Source organism: Tenrec ecaudatus, chromosome 14 (genome assembly GCF_050624435.1).
Source record: "Tenrec ecaudatus isolate mTenEca1 chromosome 14, mTenEca1.hap1, whole genome shotgun sequence".
NCBI lineage: Eukaryota > Metazoa > Chordata > Mammalia > Afrosoricida > Tenrecidae > Tenrec > Tenrec ecaudatus.
The window spans coordinates 97,428,180-97,447,068 of NC_134543.1; the positions used below are offsets into that span (position 1 = coordinate 97,428,180).

Here is an 18,889-nt window from a genome sequence, read left to right on the forward strand (position 1 = left end):
GTGGTTCTCAACCTTCCTAATGCCATGACCCTTTCCTACAGTGTGGTGACCCCCCCCCCCAACCATAACAGCATTTTCATTCCTACTTCATCACTGTAATGAATCAGACCACCCCTGTGAAAGGGGTTCACCTGAGGGAGAGGATTTCCTTTCATGTAGTGAGTTTTATTAGGGTGGTAGGAGTGTAAGCTATTTCTTAGACGGTATACACTATTTACATAGACCTTAATTTATATGACCAATTATCCTCTCATCATACTCAGAACATAATGGTTGATGCCCCTTGTAAGTTATTTTTAGCATCTTTTTTAAAAATTGATCACAGTTTTGACATTGCTTATGATAGTTTTACTACTGACCTTGACCACCCTGTGTTTTGTTCACAATAACTATCTCGATTCTGTTAGGACACCATGCAAAATCGAGCCTAGTATAAACCACGTCCTAAGCACCAGGAAGCCTAGGAAGGAGGAAGGAGACCCCTTACAAAGGGTTCAAAGCCATCAACAAGAGTCTGAAGAGAAAAAAGAGAAGATGATGTATTGTAAGGAAAAGATATATGCAGGAGTGGGAGAGTTCTCTTTTGAAGAAATCCGGGCTGAAGTTTTTCGGAAGAAATTGAAAGAGCGAAGGGAAGGTATGTGTATGGATCATATCACATTTGTGAAAACAAGTTAACTGTATTGTAGGAACCTGGGACTGAAAGGTATGACGTGTGAAGTAAACGACTCGATTATGTGTACCTCTATGGTTGTACTGTTTCCATATTTACGATGAACTCCCCTGCTACATTCCTCGGGGAAGAAGACCAAGCCTGTGTTCAGACGGCGAGGTGGGAGAAGCAGTGACCTGTGGGAAGTGTTCCCCATGCACTAGGCAGGCAGCTCTGACCCCCGGTGCGCATGTGTGTGCATTGTCAGGACTCCTTACTCAGGACTTGCTCTAATGTTGCCTGAAATACCCCACTTTGCCGTTGACACTCTGCTTGAAATTTCCCCAAGGTCTTAATTAGGTTAACTCCTCAGTCACATTGGCCATAAATCATTATCTTTCCAAATTATGGCAGGCTTTGTAATCCATTAAGAAGCCCTAGTGGAGCTGTCAGGCAGGCACTGGCCTGCTAACCGATAACGTCAGGGGTTCTAACGTGCTCCCTGGAAGAAAGATAAAGCCGTTTGTTGCCGTAAAGATTTAGAGCCGTGGAAACCTTATAGAGGGTCACTGTGAGTCAGAACTGATTCGATGGCTGTGGGTTTTTTTGTTTTACAACACTGAGAAACGAGAATTTTGGAAATGGGGCCAGCAGTTTGGATTTTAGAACTTGGAGTGTTTGGGAGTGAGAGGTAAGGAAGAACAGGTGGAAGGTAGGGAGTGTGGTCGTCAGGGACTTGAGGGGAAGCAGAACGTAGAAAAGGAGGGGTGGTTATAGAAATGGCATGGCAGAGGGGTCCCCTGACTTCACGAAGCAGAGAGAGAATCCCCGTCAGCCCCCCTTCAACCTTGTTATTAACTCAGGACCCTCCTGCCGCTTTCCCCATTTTACTAATCCATGCAGTGGCCACACAACTTGGTCTGTATTTTCCATTCTATTGGGAGTTCCTACAGATCCATAATTCAACAATCCATAATTCAACTAGGTCAAGCATGATTATACAATTGTTGCCACCGTCATTTTCAAACATTTTCTTCCTTCTTGCAGTTTGGTGTCAGCTCCCTTTAGCCCCCCCCCCCCCCAGGAACCCTGGTCACTGTGTTAAATGTTATTGTTATTTTCCCCATACTCGATCTGCCAGTCTATTATTTGTCCCCTTGAGTTGGGCTATTTAATCAGCGTTTCTATCAGTTCTCCCTTCCCTCCTCCCCCTTTGTCTGGACCCTCAGGGAATCATTACTCCCGTTACAATTCTCACAGGATTTATCTATCTTGGATTTCATGCATCAAACGTGCTTAATTATATACATAAACACACTCTGGTCTAACAGGATCAATGAGGTAACACTAAGACCATAATAGCAGGGGGAAGAAATATAGATATTACACAATCCATACACACATGCTTTGTGTCGAGCACATTTGTCCATTTGTTCCATCATCATTCTCACCATTTTCTTTCTACTTGAGCCCTTTGTGTCAGCTCCTCAGTTTTCCCCTCCCTCCCCACACCCTTCCTCCCTCATGAACCCTTGATAGCTAATAAATGATTATTATTTTTTCATGTCTTACACTGTCCGATGTTTCCCTTCACCCACTTCTCTGTTGTCCACAAGGAGGGTGTTATATGTAGATCATTGAGATTGATTCCCTCTTCCCTTCCTGGTATCGTTATTCTCATTATTGGTCCTGAGGGGTTTATCTGTCCTGGATTCCCTGTGTTTCCAGCTCTAATCTGTACCAATGTACATCGTCTAGTCTAGCCAGATTTGTAAGGTAGAATTGGGATCATGGTAACGGAGGCATGGGCGGAGCATTAGAGAACTAGAGGAAAGTTGTATGTTTCATCAGTGCTATGCTGCATCTTCTCCCTGAGACCCTTCCCGTAAGGGGATGTCCAGATGCCTACAGATGGGCTTTGGTTCTCCATTCTGCACTCCCTCTCATTCCCAAATGATAGTGATTTTTTTGTTCTTTGATGCCTGATACCTGATCCTGTCAACACTTGGTGATCGCACAGGCTGGTGGGCTTCTTCCCTGTGGGCTTTGTTGCTGCTTCTCTGCTAGGCGGCCACTTATTTAACTTCAAGCCTTTAAGGCCCCAGATGCTGTATTTTTGGGGGAGAGGAAATATTAAAGAATTAGAATAGTTATGTGTGTCAGCAGTGCTATACTGTACCCTGGATACATTGTCCCTTCTGTGTGACCCTTCTGTGAGGGATTGTCCAATTTCTGTACAGGTGGTCTTTGGGTCTTCACTTTGTCTCTATGCTCCTTGATGTCAATTTGATTGCCTATTTTTGAACTTCTGATACCTATTTCTGTCAACACCTCATGATCACACAGGCTAGTGTGCTTCTTCCATGTGGGCTTTGTTGCTTCTCTGCTAGATGGCCGCTTGTTTACCTTCAAGCATTTAAGACCCCAGATGCTGTATCTTTTGCTAGACCATCAGCTTTCTTCACCATATTTATTTATGCGCCCATTTTGTCTTCAGCATTTGGGACAACTCAGATAATTCTTATGATGATGTGGCTTATCAGGAAAGTAACAGGATAAATTCAGGATCAAGAATAATCAGGATACAGTCAGGGCAGCTTCTGGGCTGTGCCCACACAGGCCTTCTCTCCTTGGCCGTTAGCCTCTCACCCTTGAACCTCTTGGGCTGGCCCGCCTTTGCCCTCCTCAGCTGAGTGTTGCACGGTTCTTTAGCTCCACCAGTAGCCCCCATCCTCCAGGAGGCCTGGGACCGAGGGCATCCGCTTTCTCACCCTGGACCGAGAAGCCAGCTGTGCCATCTCCTGCCAGTCTCCTGGTTTTGCTGCTCCTGCTGCTGCCATTTTCCTTCCGCTGTGCTTGCTGTCTCGTGCCATCATCAGGGTTACAGCTCTCGCTCGCTCGCTCTCTCTCTCTCTCATTCTCTCTCTCTCTCGCTCTCTCTCTCTCTCTCTCTTGCTCTGTCCACATGGTGATCCATGTCTAAGTAATGCACTCATTCTCAGCTCTTGTTCTGGGAGGTAGTGGGGTCCCCCTGTCTGTCTCTGGGGTGACTTATCTTGCACTAGAGGGATGGCAAAACCGACCAATCCTTCGTTAGGGTTCCACACATCTTAAATATGCAAGTTTCTACACTCCTCAACCCAAGGGTTCATGTACCTTGTTTGCTTTACGAACAAGCTATCCAGTCCCCTGGGGCGGGGCAAGCACCTCATTTGCACAGGTCTTCTCAGCATTCGGTGGGAGTTGTAGGACCATGATGAGAAAGAACCATTGTGCCAAAGGAAGAATTCAGAAATAAGTTTCATCGAGATATTTTCACGAGGATTTGTACCTGGTAAAAAAGAAAGGTTTCTTTTTACATGAATATAGAGAATAATTTATTATTGTAGCTCAATTCTCTTAAGAGAAAGAGGCATTTGTAGAGCTAGCTAGAAAACTTAATTATCACCTGCAATTTCCTTCTGAGGGAAAAGCGTGTCTGAATCCCAGTGGCGGGTTAGAAGCGCGTTTCTGCGCAGCACACGGCCGGTTAGAGGAGGACTGCCGTCCTTTGTTGAAGTGTAGGAATGTCACCAAGTATAAGCTGGGAACGGAACTGAATGCCTAACTAAAAAGTACTGTTTCTTTGGGGAAGAAATTTACCATAGTACCAGGCAGATTGAAGCAGAATGAAAATGCATTTTATTGTCAAAGGTGAACCTATTTTGGGGTTATTTTGGATTTGAACAGGTTAAAGAAATATTGCTTTATGAGGGTCACTTAAGACTCATTTCCTAATTTGGTTTCTGAATCTAGATCATGACCTATAATTTTCCATCCTGATACATTTTGTCAGGAGAAAGGTGGGTCTTTCTACTACCTGAAAGAGCTACAGTCTCAGAACCTCCCGGGCAGTTCTACTCTGTTCTGTAGGGTTGCTAAGAATCGGCAGTGACTCGATGGCCCTGAGTTTGGTTTGGCTTTTGGTTTTATTTATTGTTTTTGTCTAAACTCTCATGCCTGTAATACAGTTGGTTGTATGTTTTGTATTCATCTAAACCCCCAGGCCTACAATAAAGTGAATTCTTGTTGCCATTGATTGCTGACTTACTTTCAGGAAAGAGAGAACCACAGCCAGTCCCCCAAACAAGAGGGCTCTTTGTCTCCTTGCTGCTTCCCACTCGTTTCCCCTTCCTCCTTCAAAACCTTCACTTAGATTCATTCTCCAATAGTTTCCTCGCTCTTTTTCATGTGTTCACTTCAGGCCTTTTAATCATTCCCCTTCATTCACTAATAGACTGAGCGCCTGGTTCAGAAGCTTCCTGCCAATCCCTGCGCCCTCAGTACCCTGACTCCCCGGCTCCGTGCCCAACCCCCATTAGCAGCCTCTCCCCGCCCCTGCCCGTGCTCTCAGTGCTCAGGAGCTGTGCCTGGCACACAGGACATACTCTGTGACTGACTTCTTCTTTTTAATCGACCAAATGCATTTTTTTAAACACTAGACCGCAAGTTGCGGTCATGATTTTACCTCTAAAATTGTTGTCTCTGATGTTGGCATCAGGAGCCCCGGCGGCCCTTTGGGTTAGGTGTGTAGCTGCTGGCCATAAAGCCTGTGGCTCGAACCCGGCAGCTGCTCCCAGAGAAAGGTAAGATGCGTAGCCCTGCCCACGGCAGATAAAGCCTACGGGTTGGAATTGGATAAGTGTCAGCAGGCTTTGCTTTGTTGGGTAATGTTAACTTATATTGAGGACCTGAGACCCAAAGATGGTGTTTGCTAGAGTACGTTGCTGTGAGGAGTAACGTCTCAGCCAATTCGACTGTTTCTAGCGGAGTTGCTGACCAGTGCAAAGAAGAGAGCAGAAATGCAGAAACAGATTGAGGAGATGGAGGAAAAGCTAAAGGAAATCCAGACTACTGGGCAAGGAAGAGTGGATGGCCAGGTAATTCCCTGCTGTAATCCATCAAATGAAGTTTAGCCGTATGGAAGTGTCAGCACGAATCCCCAAACTCACATGCACAGCTCCTCGAGGCTCTTAGTTATTAGCAGCTGCAAAGTCGGGCAGGAACCTAACTTAGCAGGTACGGAATTTGTGGCGTGTGACATAAGTGATGCAATTTACTGACTTCTTAGTTATACTTAAAATAATTGTTACTACTTAGCTGCTTAAATCTAATTACTTTCTGTTAAAATTGGGCTTAAAAAATTCTGTTAGTCTTTGACATTGCTTATTGACTTGAACATTACCAGTTGACCCTAGAAGCGTTCATGGGTAGTTGAGGGAAGGATAGGGTAGGAGCTTTCTGGGTGGGAGAGGCACACTGGTTTTTCTTACTGTACTGCAAACAGCAGGAAGAGAGGCTGCCTACGAAGGAGACGGCTGACCGGGGAGCTGCCTCTGCGTCTCTGGAAGCCCCAGGAATGGCGCTACCCCCTTCTCTTGGTCCCGTGAACTCTCGCCCAAGGTAAGAGCGCAGTGGTGGAAGGGGCACTGCTGCAGCAGGGCATGTCGGGCCAACCTTTGACTCTCAGGGCTTTGAAGGTCTCTGTAACGTCAGCATTGCTGAGAAGGGACAACTTTCCATTAAAATGAATACATGTTTTTCACAGAAATGATGAAAAATAAATACTTTACAAATAAAATCACTCATTTTTTGCCAAGAAATGACTATTATTAACATAGGTGTAGCTTTCCTTTTGTGTTCCATTTTTGTTTTTTCTAAGAATGTCAAGTTTGCATTATTACCAGAAATATTTCTATAAGTTTTAATGCTTACTGGTTTCATCTTAAAGAAACTGAAGTAATTTCTTTGTCCTAGAGTGCAGATTATATTTAATGAAAAACTCTTGGACTTAAACAGTTCTTAATGTAGTTTCTGAGCAGATTTTTAAACATGTTTCTGCCTAGGGAAACTTCACTTGCAAAAAACATTGATCAGGAACAGCCTCACTCTAAAGGTGAGTTGTCTTTTGAAATCTCATGAACATCTTGTAGTAATCTATGCATGTCATGTAGCAAATGCATCTTTAATAAATGACAGATGCTTTTCTTAAGTGTGGGTAAGGGGTTAAAGGAAGGCAGAGAGACTAAGGCATTTTATCTGAACCATGGAATTGAGTACAGCCGTGTGAGCTGAGATTGGTTTAGGCATATTTGAAAAGTATTTTCAGTTTCTCATTGTTTAAGTATTTAAAATTCTTCAGGGCTTTGAAATAATGCAGTTTAACTTTCACATTAGCTAATATTACACTTACTTAGCTGCGGGTCAAAATCTTCTGCTCAGGCCCTCTCTGGATAACGTTGCAGCTGGACTGCCGTACGCCGAGCTAAGCCTAGTCAGTAGTCCCAGTGGCCACGACTGGGAGGAACGTGGGTTTTTGTATTTTGGGTTTTTTTAAATGACTTTTTGTTTGACTTTAAGTCGAGAGCTAAGTTATTTTATTTTCAACTTGCTTCTCTTTTCTAATCAGAAACATGTTAAAAGTGACACAAACATGAATGTCCAACCATAAGTAGTTGGTGTGTATGGGGGCGGGATTATGGAATGAAGCCCAAATCTGACAAACTTCTAATCAATTTATTGGAAATACAAAGCATGGAGGAAGATGTTAAATAACAAGGGTGTGTGTGTGCGTGCACAGTTCAGCATTGGAGGACAGACAGCCGAGTTTCTTCAACAAAAAATTACTTTAAAATAAGAAAAGTGGATGGGAAACCTGGAAAAATAGAATTTTAAGAAGCATGCTATGTACAAATATGCTTGTTACAACTGATGTGTGGAATGTAATAAGAGCTGTAAGAACCCCCAATAAAATGATCTTTTTAAAAGAGCATTCTAACCAAATCAATATATATAAATCTTATTCCGTATCTGTAAGTCAAACAAAATTTTTAAATTATTGTTTTATAAGAAGTGGTAATTCACAATGGAATAAATATATCATCTTAAGCCAAAAAAAAAAGTGGTAAAATATGTAACTTTCTGGCTAGATACTTAATCTATGAATGATTTTGTAGGCATGATCAGCTATTGTGAGATTTTAAAAATGAGGCTCTCTTTCAGAAGTAGATACTGGGAAATTTCTAGATAAGTGATAAGATGTCTTGGGTGTGCTCAGTCAGAGTCACCTGAGGTGGGCAGGTCTCCTGGGAGTGGTGTGGTGGGGGTCCAGATGGAACAAGAGCCACGTGTGAGTCCTTGTGGAAGTTTTTAGGAGTCTCTACTGTGGTGTGTTTGAAATTTTCCTTTTTCAAACAAACAGACCCACAAAGCACCAGATTGATTTTGTGCTTTCAATCAGACACTAATTTATCTCAACGGCTGTGGGCTGCACTGCTAGCCACAAGGTCAGCAGTTTGAACCCCCAGCTGTTCTGAGGGAGAATCAGGAAGCTTCCTGCTCCCTTTTATATATAGACACACACATACATACAGCGATCAGAAGGAGAGTAAAGCATACAGCATCCAAACCAAAGGACACTTCTGCTCTGTCTCAGAGTCACTGTGAGTCTGAATTGACTCCATGGTAGTTTGTTTGGTGTATCGAGTTCCCTTCAAGAGTAGAACATTTACTTTTTTTTTTCCTTCCCAGCACACTGCGGCTACAGGAACAAAATGAACATTTACTTTTAAAAGTATTGATTTTTAATACCTTTATTTATAGGTCCCAGTATACCATTTACCATATTTGATGAATTTCTTTCTTCAGAAGAGAAGAATTTAAGGTTTGATTGTTTTTTTAAACCTAAAAGGATTTCTATTTTTACCTCTGTCAACAGAAAAGTATTAAGTGGAATATGTCTTCTTCCAGTCTTCCTACAGATCCATCAGAGCCTTTAGCCCAACGAAGACCCCTTGGAATTCTCAAAACCGTGGAAAGCATGCCCTCAAATGAAGATGCGTCTCCAGATGTTTGTGTAAGAGCAGTTAGCCCTAACCTAACATGAAAGGGGCAGCAGATTCTTGAACTCCGTGCTCCACAAAAGTGAAAGATTAGACTGGAGTCCTCAGCCTGAAATACCACCCAAGAAGATGCTCAGCACCATTGGTCGTGGTGGTGTGCACATCAAAACTGGGCTCACTACTTCCCCCAGCCGAAAGGCTGTAGTTCAAAACGGACCAGACAAGGGATGGTGAGATGGATGTGGAGGAATTAACCCTCTTACTTTGCTGGTGGAGATACAAAATGGCGTGCCTGCTCTGGGTCCGTTTGGCAGTTCCACAGAAAGTGAGCCATGGGCTTCCCGTAGGAGGCAGACATTCCCCTTCTCATAGACCCAAGAGAACTACAAACATTTTGTCACCCAAAAGCTTGTACATGAATGTTCATAGCCGTAGTGCACATATTCTCTGAAAGCAGATGTCCATCAACTAGTAAGTGGATATGCAAACTTCGTGCCTTCATACCACCAAGTTCGTGATCACGAACTCCTTCTGAGAAGTAGTGTGCATGGTGCCACGGAGGGCGACTTACAATCTGGCGGATACAGATTCTCAGCGTGTTCTCTAGGCAGAGGCAGTGGACAAAGCAGAGTATTGTCTGTGTGTGCTCCCCGTAGTGTATTGTTAAATGAAATGATAATTTGCTTTCCCACACTACACCTTTTCCTTCAAATGTGACCAGGTGTTTTAGGGTTCGTCTTCCCTAGAGATGTGGGTGTGGGGCTCCTGTACCTGTGTAGAAAATCACTGGGCAGGCTCATTGAAACACCTCAGCTAAACTTCATGTTCTTTTATGTAATTCAGGATGAACTTACTGGAATTGAGCCCCTGAGCGAGGATGCCATTGTCACTGGTTTCAGAAATGTAACTATTTGCCCCAACCCAGACGACACTTGTGAATTTGCTCGGGCAGCCCGTTTTGTGTCTACTCCTTTTCATGAGATAATGTCTGGTCCTGAGAGACGCGTGCAGGAAGAGGATGCAGATGGAAGGAGCTCCGAGGACTCGCAGACTTCTTGTGGCCCTATCTACAACCAGACTCTCAGTGTCAAGAAGCTGAGGTGAGCAGGGGCTTACAGGATGCACACACAGGAGTGGCTGCCGCTCTCCCTCAGTCTGTGCGTGCGTTTCTGTGCCAGTTACTGAGGTCACAGACCAAGCTCTACCTGCCAGAGACGCCTGTCAGTGGGCTTAGGAATTGATCGGACTGTGAGAATTAGAGGAGGTACATGTTGGTGGCTGTGAGGTGAAGAGGCCCAGGAGGAGTCTGACACCGTGAAGGGAATGCTACAGTAGGATGCAGGGCTGGGAGAGGATGAGGTTAACTCTTCTCTAATCATCAGTTTAAGGTCAGAGCAGGCTAGCTTGATAGGGATTTGTAATCGGCGGCTAGAGATGTAATAAGGAAGTGTGCCTTCTGATCAAGAGGGAGAAGAAGTGAAAATGGATTAGAGAGTCAGTGGTAGGGAGTGAATGGTAGAGCGAGGGCCTACTGCGCCATGTGGTGGGGCCATGTTTAAAAGTCGGTTCATTAGCCAAAGTCAGATTGTAGGAGTATCCTTTACTCGCGATTCTCCTTTGAGGTTTTAAAACTGCTTTTCAAGCTTTGCTGCTTGCTTTTGATCACATTTGCCAGCATAAGTTGATCTTTGCTTTTCCTTTCTCAACGTTGTCAATAGTAAAAAGAGAAGAGAGTTCGTATCTTTGTCAGTGTTTCTCAGCTGCCGAGCGTAGCTGTAGGGAGAAAGGATGGCTGGCCTACCCCAAACAAGCCGTCATTGTAACCGTAGGGGGCAGGTGGCTCTGCTCAGACACAAGTCAGAACCCACTCAATGGCAACTGGCTACAAAACGGAGAGAAGTAGAATAAACACTTAGGACAATTTCGGTAAAACACAAATTCAGATACTTAATTGTAGGCATTGCTTACCAATCAAGATAGATGAAATTACCTCAGTTCTGATTATGAACCTCTTTCTGTTTTGGGAAAACAATAGACTTTAGAGAGTCCCTGGGTGATGTCTTAACTAGCTGAAAGGTTGTTGGTTTGGACCTACCCAGAGGGGCTGCGAAGACAGGCGGGCGATCTGCTTCTGGGGGGCAATGAGACTGTCACATAGACAATGACAAACGTAAGTTGGTGTATACTATCCTTACAAGAGTGGACTCACTCACGGTTCTTCCAGCCCAATTGTGGAAGATAGTCATGAAGTCACACACTCTTCTGGGTTTTCTGGATCTTCTGCCTCAGTTACAAGCACCTCTTCAATCAAAGGCCTTCAGATTCCCGAGAAACTGGAGCTTACTGAGACTGCGGGTAAGGTGGAATGCACCTGAGAGCAAACACCTGCATCCTTGCCTCTGAACATTTATTTATCTTGCACACCCAACTATCTTGTTAGTTTGTTTTCTGTAGAAATCGCCTTAAATTGTGACATTCCTAGAATAAATTACTACTAATGAATGTAGTATCCCAAAGATGACATTGTACACTAACAGTATCAATTGTATAATCTATTTTCTGCCCTTCTACAATATCCAGAAGCCTTGGTGGCTCAGTGCTTAAGTGCTTGGCTGCTAAATGAAGTTCAGCAGTTGAGCCCACCAGCTGCCCCACGGGGTTGTTTGCTCCCTAGAGATTTACGTGGTTGGAAACCCTATACAGAGTCTCTGTGAGATTGACTGGGCAGAACACAACAGAGAAACAAAATGTTTATGAATTTTGGGATCGAGATTTTATACAATCTGTAAATCTCCACCCAGTTCAAAATAAAAAGTTAAACAAAGAAAAGAACAATTATAAAATTTAGGCATTAAGTTTTGGGGATATTGTTTACTTAAGGTTTTTTCTTTTTTTCCCCTCCTCCTCCAGAACCCCTTACTCAGGCCTGTTGGTGGTCACAGCATCGCATCCAACTACTGAACTCCCTCCCAGAGTTGAGTGCTTCTGCAGAACTTTTCGTAGAAGACAGACCACTGCCTACGTTAGAAGTAGATAAGGAAATTGAATTAGGTAAAGTATCGTTGAATGTATGTCCTTTTGTGGGGAACAGTTCACAAATACAGATCAGAGGTCTGAGCACTGTAGCCACTCCCAGATCATAAGCAGCAGCAGCATGCCAGCCTGGTCTCTGGCTTGGGGCAGGTTCGCATCTTGTTAAAACATCCTGTTTCTCTTCCTCTGCCCCCACTATTACTGCCTTTTATCTGTGTCTTTGAAAAGCCAGTCAGTGCCTTCAGTTAACCCTCCAGATGTCTTTGAATAGATTGTCGTTTTTAGGAGCCGTGATGGTGTTATGGGTTAAGTGTTGGCAGCTAACTGCAAGGTTGGCCGTTTAAGCCCACCAGCCGCTCTGCAGGAAGAAGTAGCTGTCTGCTTCCATCAACATTAACAGTCTCGGAAAACCTGTAGGGTCACGATGGGTTGGAGCAGACTGTGGGTCTGGTTTTCAGTCCACTGAGTTGGCTCCAGCTCCTAATGACTCTGTGAGCGTATTGTCACGGCCACTGTTTCCTCGATCAGTGGCCCTCCTTCACCAAGCTCGGGGTCAGAGGACGCGCGGCAGTCTTGCCAACCTTGCTTAAAAAGAGCATTCTTGCTGTACTTCTTCCAAGACAGTTTGCCTGTTTTTCTGGTGTGTGGTCTTCAGTATTCTTCACCAACCTCAGTTCTTCGTTGTACAGCTTTTACACGCAGAGGAGGCAATTAAAAATACTGTGGCTCGGGTCGGGTGTGCCTTAGTCCTCAAGGGGATAGTTTTGATTTTTAATATTTTGTTTTGTTTTTGGAGGGGGCACCCGGATATGAATCGGGGACCTCTTTGATGATTTTTAATATTTTAAAGATTTATTTTGTGTAGATTTCCCCAATGCAATCAGTTGTTTGTGTTCTTGACTGCTGTTTCCTTGAATATAGATTGTGATCCAGTAAAATGACATCTTGATAGCATCAGTCTTTCCCCCATTTATCCTCGTGGCCCATTTTGTGAGGAACTTTGTGTATTTTGTCAGGATGTAGTCCGTACCAAAAGCTGTCGTCTCTCATCTTCATCAGTAAATGCCTTAAGTGCTCACTGCCTTCAGCAAGCAACGCTGTGTGGTCTGCAGATTGCAGCTTGTGAAGGTGCTTCCTTCCATCCTTCGTGCTCCTCAGATTGTTTGCTCAGTTTGCGGACGTGTGGTGAAAGGATGCAGCCCTGACGTACTTCTTGTCTGATTTCAGCCCGTTCAGTGTCCTCTGGGTCTGTTTGAAGGACCGGAACCGCCTTTTGCTTTATGTACAAGTTCTACATGAACACAATTAAGTTCTGAAATTCCCATTATTTGCTATGTTACACATAATTTGCTATGATCCATACAGTTAAACACCTTTTCATAGTTAATAAAACACAGATAAATAACACCCTTTTCTCTCTCTCTCTCTGCCAAGATGCATCTGATGACATCAGCATCGTTGTGGTTTGACTTTCTGCTTATTCCCTGTTAATGTACGGCCGCAACCCGTGTGAACCAGCTGCAGCATGATTTTACTTGTATGCAGGACTCACGGTAGTCGGCAGTGACTTCCGCGTCCTGGAGAGCCACCTTCCTTTGCAAAAGGCACAAATACTGATCTCTTCCCATTGGTTGGTCTTCCAAGAGTGGGAACTTTCAGTGTTGTATCCATTGTTGTAACATTCCATTGGTGCTCCATCACGTCCTGAAGCCATGTTTTTCACCAGTGTCTTCAGTGCAACCTGAACTCTGTCCTTGAGTTTGTTGGTCATATGCTACCTCCTGGAATGGTCAAACATTGATGCATCTCTTCTGCTGCATTGACTGTCTTCTCTCCATCTTCTTTTGATTCTTCCTGCAACATTCAATGCGTTTGTAGAATTTTTTGGCAGCTTAAGGTTGAAATTTTTTTGTTCGTTTCTTTCAGCTTAGAAAATACATAGCATGTTCTTCCCTTTTGGTTTTCTTTGTATATTTCCTTAATAATGCTTTCCTTTGCCTTCTCAAACTCCTTTGAAGTCTTTTTTTTCTCCCAGTTTTATTGGCACATAATCCATATTATACAATTCAATGGTTTAATCATGTCAAGAAGTATTTTACAATGATTATACTGCAATCAAGCTCAGAACATTTTCTTCTCTCTCTCTTTCTCTCTCTCTTTCTCTCTCTCTGTCTCTCTCTCTCACACACACACACACACACACACACACACACCACCCCATGATTAAATCACCTTTAAAATGAGTTGTGTAATCACATTCCGTTCAAGTATTCCCTCCCCCCTCCCCGCATTCATTGTTCACTCCTGAAATCCCCTCAGCCTCTCCATTTCCCTCCACACCCACCCCTCCATCCCTACAATTTCTTGCATCGGTTATTATCTCTGTGCATCCATCCCTTCCATGCTTCACAAACTGATAAACCAAACAATAAAGAGCAAATGAGGTGGTAAGGATAAAACACTAGCAATATAGAGATAAAACACCAACAATAAGCAAGAAGGGAAAGACTTCCATCAATATTTTAAAAGCCAGAAAATGAATTTTTGTCATGGAACGAGTAAGAGATCCTTGCACCTAGAACAGATTCCGGTTGGGTCTAGAGGGAGCATAGAGTTCGTGCCAACATAGTGAGGATTACAGTGATGTGTGTTTCACAGTCAGGCTGTTCCTGACCGTCGCCCGTGCCTGGGGGGATCTGCCGGGCCTTAAGTGACGAGGTGCCCGCTGTCTCCCTCAGCCTTCTCCAAATGGCGGTCACGGCTGTAGCTCTGAGAGCTTTCCCTCCGCACCTGAGCTTTGTTACGGTCATCTTTGGGTCACACCAGCTCGTGTGCTTCTGCCTGTGTGCCTGACTGACCCCTCGCTTAGGCGTCCTTTGAGTGCTTCAGCTCAGCTCTTCCATGAGTGATTCCTCTCACTCACGAGTACAGCCTCCCGTTCTTTTCTCGTCCCTCCTTTTAGCGCCCTCTGCTCTCCTTAGCTCCGCTCATCCTCGCTTATTGGTGTGTGTCAAATCCGTTCTTGAGACGGGCTCGAAATGCAAGTGGAGTATTCTCTAAGGGTATACTTTGACTCTGATGAACTTGTTTTAATTAATCGTCAGCTTCAACTTGAACTTGCATCTGTTCATTTGGTGGCCTGTTCCATAGTCGGCCCATGGCTTTTATTGAGCTTCTCCATCTTCTCACAGACGTACTCAGTGTGATTCCTGTATATTCATCCTTTTGTGAGGTCCACATGGATAGTCCCTGTGTATGTTGTTCACAAAAGATAATTTACAATCAGTCAGTTGTTGGTATTTCACAATTCTGTCATGCCATCTCAGTATTTTTATCACCAAGGTCATAGTTTCCTGCCTCTTAGCCTTCTTTGTTTCACTCACTAGTAACTCTCGGTGCATCTTGATTGCAAGTTTGATTAGATTGTGGACACATGTTGAAATCTCTGCAATTTCTTAATCTTTTACATTCGTAGTTGGTGTGTTTGAATAGTAGTCAACAGTCTTCTCTGCAGGCATCGAGCTATAGCATTGTGATTTTAGGTGCATCTTGAGATGTGTATTTTGACGGTTAGGGCTCAGCTACTGCTTCTGAAGTTGTCGTTTCTGGCATAAGAGACCATGTGCTAGCCAGTCCATTTCCGCTTACTACAACACTAGCATTTGATCTTCAAGCGCTCCACTTCAGTGTTGACAACCTGTAATTGGCCTTGGGTCAGACATTCTGTGTTCTGATTATTAAAGGATGTTTGCAACTGGCTCTTTTCATATTGAGTAGTCATGGCCCAGCCACATGTGGAGCTTCTGAACGCTTTACTCCGTCCGTGACAGTAAGAATGATTCTGTTTCAAGGAGGCAGCTCTTCCCCAGTCTTGCCCAGGGCTTTTATGTGGCGTCCTGGCAGACAGTGGTCCCTGCTAACTGTCAGCTGCCACTGGCCAGTGTCTTCAGGAGTAGATAGCCACACCCTCTTTCCATTCTTGTAGCCTGGGGGCTTGGCTCAAACCTCTTCCCTGTGCGTGAAATACCGGCAGTGTAGCTTCCAGCGTCAGGGCAACAGGCAAACCACCAAAGTACAACCAATTGGCAGATGAGTGTTGGTTTTGGTGCAGACATATTACATTTTAAAAACCAAGTATACACAGATCACCAAAATTGACTCTGATGATGATGAAGAATTGGATGATGTTAGCATTTTGTCTATTGCAGTACAAACTTCTCTTTTGGGAGGTTCTGGAAAATTCCTAGGGGTGAGGATGACATTTCTCATTAGAAAATCGGAGTTGGGGGGGGGGGGGAAGAAAATCGGAGTTGGGGGGGGCGGGAAGAAAATCGGAGTTGGGGGGGAGAAAATCGGAGTTGTCTGTGCGGTCCTTTGCTTTGTCTCTCCGTATGTTCGCTGGAAGCATGGAACCACTTCCTGTATCTGCCGATTGACTTTGGCAAAGGGCTCAGCCTTTGGCAACTAATTAGTGTAGAAAACTCTGGGGAGCGGGGAGGGGGGAAATGGGGAGCTGATACCAAGGGCTCAAGTAGAAAGCAAATGTTTTGAGAATGGTGATGGCAAAAAATGTGCTTGACACACAATGGATGGATGTACGGATTGTGATGAGTTCTGTGAGCCCCCAATAAAATAATTTAAAAAGAAAACTCAGTCTGCACGGTGCCGGAGCAGTCACAAATGGCACATTCGTAGAGGGTGTGTCTGAGAATGGTACGTACTCCAGCTTTGAACCTAGTGCTTATTCTTCGTGACATGCCGGGACTAAAACTAGGCACCAGTATGGTTCACTACCGTTAGCGTGTGTTGTGCGTCAGAGACAACCTCTATTGACACTGACATGTTGGTAAATTCAGTGTCCCAGTAACTGAAGATTACGTGTTCCACTCTTTCCATTTTTAGCAAATGATTTTGTGAAGTGTTGTAGATGTTACTAACTGGCAAATACATCAGTACCTCTAGCCTTGACGTCAGGAGGTAGCGACTAGAGGTGTCACATGTTCGCGGTGATTTTTAATGGGATTGCTCCAATCTTCCCCACAGGAAATGAGGATTATTGCATTAAACAAGAATACCTAGCATGTGAAGATTACAAATTATTCTGGGTGGCACCCAGAAATTCTGCAGAGTTAACCATAATAAAGGTGGGTAACACATTTTGTTATTTCAACAACTTTCTTACCAATGTCGGTTGAATCAATAGCTCCTATTTGGACACAGCTGGTTTTTACCCTTTTTTGAAGGAGTACTTTTGGTCCAAAGGCACCTTCACGTTTTTTTTGTGTATGAGCAAGTCAAGTCATCAAGTGATCAATCACCACCATAGGCCAAATCAGATATCCAAGGAGCAGTTATGTAAATCTTTCGGTTCCTTCGGACAGACTAGGTAGTGTATCAACTCTTAACTTTTTGAGGAAATAACTTTTTGAAGTGTATCTTCTCCGATCTAGTTATATTCTTGGCTTCTCATAAAACACATGGTCACCTTGAAATTTCCTTTCGCCACTTTCCTCGGGGCTCGCTTTAACTGTTTAGATGCACAAAGGCCTGTATCTCCTTTTCCTCTTGTTTTCTTTGGGGAAACACATCCTTCAGTAGCCTCCTGAGAAAGAAGGCTTGAGATAAAAATGTTTTAAAAACCTTGCATGCCAGGAAAGTCCATTTTCTGCATTTTTTCATCTGTGTGATAGTTTGGCTAGAAATAGAATTATAGGTTGAGTCTTAGAGTTTTTGTTTAGTAGCCTTTTGTCACTCTGATGTTTGAACTTTTATGTGAAACAATGCTTCCATCTCTGAATCGTGGTGAGATCTTCCTGTGGGCCAGTATTCTGAAACTTCGTGGGTATATGCCGTGGTCGGGGTTACTCATCCATATGCTCAGCACTCCCTGGCCTTATCAACCTGGATGCTCTGCCCTGAGCCCAGAATACATGTTCCCTGTAATGTTCTCATTTCTCTCAGGAATGAGAAATTTTATTAGGAGATGGGGGTCTGCTGAGCAAATCCTCTACAATTCTTAACTTACTCGCTTATTCTCTGCCCTTTTGCGATAGTTTCTAGAATTTTTCTCAATTTTATTATTATCTTTTTCCAGTGATTTTTATTTCTCTCATGTTTCTTTTCTTTTTTTTATGTTTCTAATTTGCATGAACTTATTTTTATTCTCAATTTTTTTTAAACAGCTTTCAAAAAACTATTAATCATTTTATTGGGGTCTCTTACAGCTCTTATAACAATCCATAATTCAGCTGTGTTAAGCACACTTGTACATTTTTTCTTTTTTTTTACACTTGTACATGTGTTGCCATCATTATTTCCAAGACATTTTCTTTTACTTGAGCCCTTAGTATTAGCGCCTCTTTTTCCCCTCCCTCCCCTGCCTTCTTAGGCGTGTGAATCCGTGATCAATTATATTTTATTGTTATTTCATATCTTACACTGTCCGTTGTCTCTCTTCATTCACATTTCTGTTATTTGTCCTCCTTTGTAGCAGTTTTTATTGGTACTTCATCCACATGTCATACAATTCAATAATTCAGTCATATCAAGATTTGTACAATCATCACCACAATCAAATCTAGAACATTTCCTTCTTCCTTGTACTCCTAGTTGTTTGTGTAATTTTTTTTTATTTTGGCAAAAATATATGCGGCGAGCATTCTCCATTTCAGCAACTTCTGTATATGTAATTCAGCGTCATTGATTATACTCTTCATGTTGGACAACTGGTATTGACATCCTTTTCCAGTTGTCCCACCACCGTTCACATGAACTCAATGCCCCGAAGCAAAACCTCTTCCTCCTTCACCGCTGGTAACCACTGGTCAACTTTGGTTTCTTTTTCTTTTAGGTAGTTTTCTCAATATAGTAGGATACGCTTCCATCTTAAATTGCTTTTTACGAGTTGTGTGTGCATCATCACTCTCAGAATATTTGTGTTTTGTTTTTAACCGTAGCCCTAACCCTACGAAATGTTTTTATAAGCATTCTGTTCTTAACAACAGCGTTCTTTAAATCTCTTCAAAGATGAAATTTTGAAAATGATGCTTTAAAAACCCTTCCCCTGCCTTATCTGTTTCCCACTAGGTAAGTGTGTCTTTCTTTCATATTCTCTGCCCTATAGGACATGGACTCAGTGACACTGAGTTTGGTTTTTTGGTTCCGATTCCAAACTCACTGCCATTGAGTCAATTCTGCCTCTTAGCCGACAGCTTGGGAAACCAAGGCCCAGAGTCCACACAGAACTGCCTCTTGAGCAAGTCAACCCAGGAACTGCCTCCGGGGAGGAAGTGTGGGGCTGAGTAGACTTTCTTACTCTCTTTCC

The 18,889-nt window shown here is 43.4% G+C and overlaps 1 protein-coding gene across 2 annotated transcripts in view; it reads left to right on the top strand.

The window, feature by feature from the left end:
• BUB1B (BUB1 mitotic checkpoint serine/threonine kinase B) overlaps positions 1–18,889 on the top strand; it is a 61,356-nt gene that overhangs the window by 32,864 nt on the left and 9,603 nt on the right. Inside the window, exons 9-18 of one of the 2 annotated variants that reach the window (XM_075530868.1) lie at positions 408–637; positions 5,459–5,571; positions 5,979–6,094; positions 6,538–6,587; positions 8,294–8,354; positions 8,441–8,546; positions 9,376–9,632; positions 10,757–10,887; positions 11,443–11,583; positions 16,609–16,709. In XM_075530868.1, the coding sequence (XP_075386983.1) occupies positions 408–637; positions 5,459–5,571; positions 5,979–6,094; positions 6,538–6,587; positions 8,294–8,354; positions 8,441–8,546; positions 9,376–9,632; positions 10,757–10,887; positions 11,443–11,583; positions 16,609–16,709 (1,306 nt within the window). The remainder of the gene's footprint in view (positions 1–407; positions 638–5,458; positions 5,572–5,978; positions 6,095–6,537; positions 6,588–8,293; positions 8,355–8,440; positions 8,547–9,375; positions 9,633–10,756; positions 10,888–11,442; positions 11,584–16,608; positions 16,710–18,889) is intronic. The other variant, XM_075530869.1, reaches the window with a different exon arrangement.